The sequence below is a fragment of the Mastomys coucha genome, unplaced genomic scaffold (assembly GCF_008632895.1).
Source record: "Mastomys coucha isolate ucsf_1 unplaced genomic scaffold, UCSF_Mcou_1 pScaffold14, whole genome shotgun sequence".
Classification (NCBI taxonomy): Eukaryota; Metazoa; Chordata; class Mammalia; order Rodentia; family Muridae; genus Mastomys; species Mastomys coucha.
The window spans coordinates 116,572,174-116,581,236 of record NW_022196896.1 but is presented as its reverse complement, the minus strand read 5'-3'; the positions used below and the strand labels follow the sequence as shown (position 1 = coordinate 116,581,236).

Here is a 9,063-nt window from a genome sequence, read left to right as displayed (position 1 = left end):
TGGGAAGTGGGAGCACTAGAAGGTGGGGAGCACTGGAAGGTGGGGGCACTGGAAGGTGGGAGCACTGGAAGGTGGGAGCACTGGAAGGCGGGGGCACTGGAAGGTGAGAGCACTGGAAAGTGGGAGCACTGGAAGGTGGGAGCACTGCTCCTGCAGCTGACACATGCAGAATTAAGTAACTCATGAGAAATTTCTAGGTGCTGAACGGAGGACAGCATCCGAGTGAGCAGGGGAAGGAGCTGAGGAGGGTGGTTTCTAGTGACTGAGGTTGGCTTCAGAGTGGGACTGGTGGCTGAGTGGCCAGTGTGCTAGAGGGACTGAGGCACAAGAATTCTCAGAGTTCAATGGCATTAGTGGACACTGTAGACACACGACAGATTACTCATTTCTGGAGGTCCATCCCATTGTTATTCTCAACTCAGGGTCTTATACTTCACCCCAAGAGTTTAGCATCACCCCAGGGAGAACCTTTGTGTCTAAGGGACAGAAAGCAGTTTGCCCCCTGTGCCTTGCTTCACAAAGAAGCTCCAGCTTCTGGAACAGGCATTTATACAGCCTCTGTCAGCATGGGCTTCACTGCCTCAGTGAGCTGCTGAGCATAGATCAGGATGACACACTGTGTGTAGAAGCTACAGATGACCACCTTATCCCCAGCAAATCCTCCCTTGGTCTCCTTATTGCAGGTGCCTTCTTCACAAAGCTGGTGGACTTGGGCTCCTCATCTCTGAAGCTTGAGATCTGGGACACAGCCGGCCAGGAGAAGTACCACAGCGTCTGCCACCTCTACTTCCGGGGTGCCAATGCTGCGCTCCTGGTTTATGACATCACTCGGAAGGTAGGGTCACTTTCCACCTCCTTCTCTAGGCAACTGTGTGCTTACTGCCTTCTGCAGGGGATAATGTAGGAAACAGGACTGGAGCCATGGTTTATAGTAACTATTACATCAACCAAAGGAACCAGTGAGCCCGTGCTGCTTGTTTCATTCAGAGAGTCCTCTTGGCAACCCCTCACACCCAAAGCTGGGCTCTGGTACACTTCTTACCCCCGCAGCACCACCGTCAATGGTTCTAGTGTGTTGCTCAGGTGGCAAGGGACTGTTTCAGAGCCAGTCCACCTCCAGAGGCCATCCAGCATGTGTCACTAGGGGTTGCAGAACACAGAGCACACATGGAATTGATATGTAAGGACTGGACTTGCATGCCCGAGTGTGTCCAGCCTGGCCTAGGACAGGGTGAGCTTGCTGCCCCAGGACTTCTCACAGGATGTAGGGAAGTGGGGACTAGTCATATTGGGTAGGTTGCAGGAAGGTGTAGAAGGTACAAGAGGCCTGGGGGAGGGTCCTGGATAAAAGATTGCAGTGGATCCAAAACATATGTGTTGGGCACAGGTCCAGGAGTGTGGAGAGATGGGACCCCATATCAGCTTTGATTCCAGAGGTCAGGAGACAGGTGCCAAAGGACAGAGGGTCAAGCCCCTCACCAGGCCTTTTAGGAGCTACAGTTAGGAACTGGATTTGGGGAATATCTTCAAACTCTCCTGCACAAAATGGTGTCCAAAGTGGAGCTCTTGACTCTAAACTCCCTGTGACATCCACATCCCTGGTTCTCTAGTGTGCTGCCTGGCTACACAGCCCTCCCTTAGCTGGGCCAGCCCATCCTGGATGCCCTCTCAGGGGACCAGTGTAGCCCCATTGGCATTGCATTCTGGAACAAGGTCTTGATGTGGCTCTGTACCCACAAAGGAGCTTTGCTCTTCTGGTTCAGCAAGGAGAACTCCAGCATAGTTTCTGTTCTGTCTCTTTAGGATTCCTTTCACAAGGCCCAGCAGTGGCTGGAGGACCTGGAGAAGGAGTTCCATCCAGGAGAGGTAGTGGTGATGCTGGTCGGCAACAAAACGGATCTCAGCGAGGAGCGGGAAGTGACCTTCCAGGTGCCACATGGTGGCAGGCAGCAGGAGGGAGTCCTTGTCTCTGTAGACTCTTGGGCTTTTGAGACCTTGAAAACACACACACACACACACACACACACACACACACACACACTCACTCACAACATACACCCCTGTGCCTCAGGCACTCACATACCCATCCACATACTTGTACTTGCATGTACATCCATGATGCTTCTACCTACATATAAGCTCACACTTCCTAAACACACATTTTTGTACACATGCACAGAGTCATTCTTCATGGATATACATTCATGAGCACACACATGTGCCTCCAAAGTCACACATGTTAATATCTCCACACACAAACCTACATGCACATGCACTGTGTGTAGAAATGCACAAAGATTCTGTCTTAGATCCTCTTCTGGCTGGAGATTCATGTAGGAGATGTATGTACACATATGTACAGAGGGTGTGTATATATCAGGTGGTCTGTATGGAGAACATGTGACCCACCACAACTAGTCTTTTTTTCTATTGCTTTGAGGCAGGGTCTTATGTGTCCGAGGCTGGCCTTGAACTCACAATCCTTCCGCCCCAGCTTTCTGAGTGCTGGGATTATAGGTGCATTCTTGTTTCTTGTGAATCAGCCATGTGTCTTTGGAGGGGCTCTCAGTAAATACATTGACTTTTTCCTTCAGGAGGGAAAAGAGTTTGCGGAGAGCAAAAGCTTGATGTTCATGGAAACCTCTGCCAACCTGAACTACCAGGTGTCTGAGATCTTCAACACTGTTGGTGAGTGATGTCCCTCTACAGGAGCGTGGGAGCTCACTGCTATGCCACCCTGGTGTCCTTGGGGCAAGGAGGGGCATGAGGAAGACTAATAGGGAGTGTTTGGGTTAGGGTTCTGGGTGATGTGATCTGCTCTCCAGTCAACCCCCTGTTTTCCACAGCCCAGGAGCTACTGCAGAGAGCAGGAGACAGGGGCAGCAGCCACCCACAAGAAGGTGAGGCTGTGGCTCTGGACCAGGAACCTACAGTCCGGCAGCGCCAGTGCTGTGCACGATAGCTGATAGCCGCTGCCGTCACTGCAGGAGAGCTAGTGGAGGACATCCCAGCCTGTCCCAGAGGGTCCCCAGTCCAAGCTACATCTTCACAACAAATCTGCTGGCTCTTTGTCCATTCATATTCTCTGTCAAAGATGGCTTATGCCTGAGCCCTGGAGGCTTCCAGAAGTTGGAATTTCCTTTGTAATCACTGCTTGTCAAAGCTGATGGGAACTGTCTCAGGGAAGATCCAGTGTCGAGTGGCTCCTGGAAGACTGTCAGCCCCACCTTACTGGATACCCAGATACCTGGATGCCCTGAGCCAGGTGTCCCTGCCCCGCCCGGGCTATCTCTTTCAGCTTCCTTGTAACCAGTGTGGGAAGAGTTAGATGGAGCAGAAAAGAAACATGGACTGGGAAATTCTTTGATCCGTGGGAGGGGAGGACAGATGCTTCCTCCTGTGGCGGCTGGTTCATAACTGGACCACTTTCATTCTGGGAACTGTCGGGGGAAGAGAAAAGGGCATCAATGCAAGGAAAAATGTGGAGATGAGCTCAAGGGAAAAATGAGCCCGAGGTGCTAAGTCTCAGTGAGGTGATGCTGGAGAGACAGAGTCTGAAAGGGTGGCCAGGATGGACGTGTCCCCTTCCAGCTGGAGAGGGACAGAGCCAAGTTTCTCTCTAGTGATCCGAGGACTCTAAAACCCCTGTCTTGAGATGAATACCACGTTGTCTCATGTCCTTCTCTCCAAATGTTAAATGTCTTGACAATCGGACCACTTCATGAGGTTATACTCGGACCTACGGCCCAACAGGTCACATGGCTCAGCTCAGTCTTTCTGCACACATTCTAGATGGATTTGTGGGTGTTAAACATGGTGAGGGTTCATGGGGTGAGTGTAATGAGGGTGGGCACAGGCATGGGTCTGGGTAGACTGTCTCTTCTGATGGTGATTGTATGAGTTCTTATCTTTATAGAGAAGCCCAGGCCCTTGTCTAGGGAGGAAAGCCCCAGAGAACATGTTCCTGTTGGGTCTTCTCTCTTGACACTTGCTAGGGCAAGATGTGGCCATTTTTTGGTGGGGGGCAAAGCTGTTCTTTGTTTTAAATCCTTGCTTCTGGGAGTGTGATTAGCTCACCAAGAAAGGTGGCCTCACCGTGCCCACTGCAAAGTTCAAATGGACAAACGTGAAACTTCTTTACTCCATCTTCTCATCCAAAGTGCCCTCAGGCTGGCCAGGAGCTTGTCTGTGCCTGGGGTGTGACGTCTGCTCTCATTGTCTTTGGACAGGACCACACCAGCTATCGCCCTTCTACTTTCACATGGGGCTCAGGGCAGAGACTGGAGGGAGCTTTCTGGCCTCCACTGCACTTCTAGAGGGATCCAGTTTCAGTTCTGGGTCCTGGGAACAATTGTGAGTTTCTGGGTACTGATGTAGTCCTGACCCGACCTGAAGGAAACTCTGTGACCACTTCACAGATGTGAGCCAGACACTGAAGGCTGGTTTACATCAGGGTCAGTGAGGAGATGTCAAGGGCCGCTTGGGAGGTTTTCATTCCTTCTTCCCTGGTCTGTTTCCTAGTGAGACCTGTTGATGTTGGGCAGCTGCTTTTCTGACAGCTAGGGAAGATAGATCGCAACTGCCTGATAACTCGCTCACACGTGAAACGGGAAATGAATATTCAGCGTCCCAGGCTGTCATCATCTCTAAGGGCTGGGTAATCATTAGGCAGGTAGGCAAGCCCACCCTAGGGGCTCCCGTTTACATATGACCACTAGGTGGCGATCCAGCATCACTTTTTAGACAAATCGATCTTCTTGGATCCTGGGTGCCTAGAGACTCAGGGGCATCTCTAAAGGGCAAAGTCACTGCTTTGAGGAAGTAGGGACACACCAGGAAGATTTATAGGTGCCTGTCTGTCTTCTTGCCAATCTCTCCTCTATCTTGACTGATTAGTAATTCTCCCTTTGACACACTCCAGCAGAAAGCCCAAGACTGGATGGATCTGGTCCCATCCGGCTTCACCAGGCAGGTGAAAGTCAGTGGTGCCCTGGAATCACACTGGAGAAATCTCTTACAGCTGAAAGGCAGGGCCCTGAGCTCAAGGTCAAGGTTAACATGTCAAGGTGGGACCCAGGACTCCATCAGAGGACCCAGCCAGGGCTTTTGGACAGCGCAATGTCCAGCTAAGGCCCAGGCCCTTTTCTATGACAAGAAGTGCAGGAGCAGAGCCAGGCCTACCAGGCCTAGGTGGGATAACTAGCATGCATCATTTTTAAAGAACAGCCTATTGGGTGCTTCAGAAGGTCAATGTTATAGAGGAAAGCAATGAGATCAGGGACTGAGAAGAATACACATGCGTGCGCACGTGGGGACGCACGCGTGCGCGCGCACACACACAGAGGGGAGAGAGAGAGAGACAGAGAGAGAGAGAGAGAGAGAGAGAGAGAGAGAGAGAGAGAGAGAGAGAGAGAGAGAGAGAGAGAGAGAGAGATTGAGAATAGAATTACTGCCTTTTCCAGGCTAATACTGGGAGAAAGGTTTGAACTCTTTGGGCCAATGTCTTGGTGTCTACAGCTTGCCACCAAGTGTAGGTTGACGAGGACAGGGAGTGGGAAGCCAGCAGACAGGATGGCTGATGAGTCCATGTAGGTTGAGATAGTCTTTACAATGTCTTGTGAAATTTTCTGTGTGTTTTAAAAAACGTTCTAAGACTCTGGATGAAGAGATGGTCCTTTTGGGGGGGGGGGTCCTCCAAGCACGGCAGCCATTACCACTGCCTTAAGAGCAGCTGCTATTGCCTGCCGGAAACCCTCCACAAGATCCAGCCTGTTGATGTTCCTGCACGGGAGGAGGGGTAGGGAGGGTCATTAGACCTTATCCGAGATCCCAGTCGATCCCTACTTGTGCTCCTTACCCCAGCTGCATGTCCCCACCCCAGGAGAAAGTGGCTTTGGAAGGTGCTGGAGTATACAGGGAGTGGAAAGAACTGGGGCAGGGATGGGGTGGGGTGGAGGGAATCAGCCTGTGACAACAGTCGTGGTAGCCTGAGGGGAACAGCTTAGAGAGCAGCCAGCCAGATGACCCCCAGCTGAGAATCGCATTGCTATGTGGCAGGATGGCACCTTCTGAGCGGGGAGGAGGCCAGCTCGGGCTTCTGTGCTGGTGGATGAGGCTGCTGGCAGTCATTGGCACTCCTCTGTGCAGGTGAATCTCAGCTGTCCCAGCTTCTCAGGCAGTCTCCCCAAGCTCCCGTCTGGTCCCTCCCCTTTCCTGAAGGCATCAATTGTGTCATGTTGCCAGCCACCTTGCTCTGAGTCAGGTACCCAAACAGAGTAGGTATGTGTCCCAACTCCAGAGCAGGTTGTGTTTGATGAAGGACATAGAGACACCCCAAGTGACTTTTTTTTATTAGATATTTTCTTTATTTACATGTCATATGATTTCTCCTTTCCCAGTTTCCCCTCGAAACAAAAACAAAAACAAAAAACAAACAAACAAACAAAAAAAACAAGAACAAACCTCTGTTGCCTCTCCCCCTGCTTACCACTCCACCCTCTCCCACTTATTGGCCCTGGCATTCCCCTACACTGGGGCACAGAACTTAAAAGGAGGGCTATAGGATCAAAAGGATTGGGGTCAAGTTTCTCTGGGATTCTCCTCTGAGCAGGAAGTATGTTAACATGACCATGTGTGTTGGTGACTGCCAGGATTCTGCAAGAGACAGGGAATGGGGTGTATTCAGGGTGGTGAGGGACACCACGTTGTCATTGAACTAGTGGAGCCAAGTAACACATTTGCCCAAACAGCAGACACAGCACTGAACATGAACCGAATAGACGCCACAGGTCCTGGGTGGTGGCACTTGGTAGCTTCATAGGCTGTAATGAATGTTCTCTGTCCTGGGTGCTGGACACGACATTTCCATAGCATCTAATTTTTGCAGCAACCTCCAAAAAGCTCTAAATGTTTATCTTAAAAATGCCAAGCGAAGGACATGGGCCATGCCCAGAGCATTGGGCAGCCATTCTCTGTGACCAAGCATCTTACATAGTATAGTGTGTGGTCACCTTGACTTTATGTAGTGCACAAGCTGAGTATGTGTCCAGGGTACCTTGGGTAGATGGAAGCCCGTGGGAGCAAGTGACCAAGGGTAGACAGTGGTGTGGCTTTGGGGAACAGGAATTTACAGGAACACTGAATCAACATTCCCTTTTCCCAGTGCAGGGTCTTAAGGGACCAGGCCAACCTCTGTGGGGCCTGGTAATGAGAGGTCTCAGTTATTCTCCTGGGGGCAGGTGGGAGCCTCTGTTACTGCGTTCTGGGCTTTTCTCATGGTTACCCTCCCCAGAGAGAAAGCATCTTCCCATTTGTTACCACACAGAGGTGTAAAGAAAGCCAGGACTTTTATTAGATCAGAGGGAAAACAGGGGAGAGGGAGGGTGGAGGAGGGTCTGCAGGGGACAGGGAGGGTGGGCTTGGGCTCAGCCGCACTGTCTTCATGAGCTAGGATGTTATCCATGCTGAGAGAACTTGGCACTTCCATCCAGTGGGTGGCAGCTTAGCGGGCACCGCAGGCCAGGTCCAGTGACATCCCGCAGGGCTGCCCTCCTCCTGCCGAAGCGGCCCACAGGCCTGATCCCACGGCCAGTGTACCAGGCAGGATTGATGTCAGGGGCTGGAAAGGAAAGAGCCAGAGCAGTGTATAGAATATGCCTGGCATGTAGGAGTGGTGTTCCCTGCACAGAGCCCCTAAGCTGATGGGAACCTGGGCATCAGGCCATGTTGGCACCCACCCTGATGAGACTGGCTGGGCCATATCTGGGCAGTGGTGTGGCTTTAGGGAATGAATTTAGATGTATACAGGACCATTCTCTTCCTGTCCAACCATCACTCCCCCAAATTCTTTTTGTTTTTGTTTTTGTTTTTGTTTTTTTCGAGACAGGGTTTCTCTGTATAGCCCTGGCTGTCCTGGAACTCACTATGTAGACCAGGCTGGCCTCGAACTCAGAAATCCGCCTGCCTCTGCCTCCCAAGTGCTGGGATTAAAGGCATGCGCCACCACCACCCGCCCCCAAATTCTTAAGGGACCCCACCAAGATGGGTAGGGGAATGGTAAGGACAGGAGGGAGGACCATTCTGGGGAGAGGCCCATTTAACAGGATCAACCTCCCAACTGACGGCATGGCAAGGTAGCTTTTGCTTAGGTCCCAGCAGTTCCCAACCTGCGGGTTGTGACCCTTTTGGGGGTCGCATATCAGACATCCTGCATTTCAGATATTAACATTATGATTCATAACAGTAGCAAAATTACAGCTATGAAAACAGCAACAAGGGCTGGAAAGACAGCTCAGCAGTTAAGAGCACCGACTGCTCTTCCGAAGGTCCTGAGTTCAAATCCCAGCGACCACATGGTGGCTCACAACCATCTGTAATGAGATCTGATGCCCTCTTCTGGGGTGTCTGAAGACAGCTGCAGTGTACTTACGTATAATAAATAAGTAAATCTTTTTTTTAAAAAGGAAAAAAAAAACCAGCAACACAATAATATTATGGGCGGGGGAATCACTACAATATAAGGATCTATATTAAAAGGTTGCAGCATTAGGAAGGTTGGGAACCACTGGCTGAGAAGATGGCCAAACCCCCATTCAGGGGTTGGGCACTGCAGGCATTTGGGAAGCATAGGGATGGGAGGGTGACGGAGGCTGTCCTCTCACTGCACTCACTGCGTGTCTCCATGGAGTGCTGGTGGGCTCTGCTGGAAGCACCTGGAAGGACCAAGCTTAGCAGCAACAAGCACAAAAGCCAGGACCTCAGTGCCATGCTTCCGGCTTCCTGGAAGCTGCCCTGGAGATCGGATTCCACGGGGATGTTTGCAGCCTGGGGGTAGAGAGGCAGGGTAAGTTGTATGCACAACACCGGGAGGGACCCTAGGTTGTTTGTGCAGATGTGTGTGTGTGTGGTGCGTGTCCGTGCCTAGGAGGTGTGTAAATGCAAATGTTTAGTGCACATAACTACAATTATCAGGGGAGATGTGTGAGCTGTGCACAGGTGGCTGTCTTGGGACATCCTTGGGTCTGTCTGTCCATCTGTGTTAGGAGCTGGGAGGTAGGCACCCAG

The 9,063-nt window shown here is 51.3% G+C and overlaps 2 protein-coding genes across 3 annotated transcripts in view; one reads left to right on the top strand and one right to left on the bottom strand.

Moving 5' to 3' along the window:
* The window catches only part of Rab17 (RAB17, member RAS oncogene family), a 13,626-nt gene extending 9,915 nt beyond the window's left edge, over nt 1–3,711 (top strand). The window contains exons 3-6 of one of the 2 annotated variants that reach the window (XM_031368916.1): nt 684–835; nt 1,804–1,929; nt 2,595–2,688; nt 2,847–3,711. In XM_031368916.1, the coding sequence (XP_031224776.1) occupies nt 684–835; nt 1,804–1,929; nt 2,595–2,688; nt 2,847–2,962 (488 nt within the window). In that variant the 3' untranslated portion in view covers nt 2,963–3,711. The remainder of the gene's footprint in view (nt 1–683; nt 836–1,803; nt 1,930–2,594; nt 2,689–2,846) is intronic. The other variant, XM_031368915.1, reaches the window with a different exon arrangement.
* A 3,743-nt stretch (nt 3,712–7,454) lies between these two features.
* On the bottom strand, nt 7,455–8,766 carry Prlh (prolactin releasing hormone). The gene is made up of 2 exons (XM_031368914.1): nt 8,670–8,766; nt 7,455–7,618 (listed from the first exon to the last, which is right to left on the bottom strand). The coding sequence occupies exons 1-2, from the start codon at nt 8,764–8,766 to the stop codon at nt 7,455–7,457; spliced, it is 261 nt and encodes an 86-aa protein (XP_031224774.1).
* Nucleotides 8,767–9,063: the final 297 nt, after the last annotated feature.

Coding starts and splice junctions, on each gene's coding strand:
- Prlh (XM_031368914.1), bottom strand. CDS start 8,766: ATGGCACTGAGGTCCTGGCTTTTGTGCTTGTTGCTGCTAAGCTTGGTC. Junction 7,619..8,669: donor GCACTCCATGGAGACACGCA/GTGAGTGCAGTG, acceptor TTTCCTTTCCAG/CCCCTGACATCAATCCTGCC.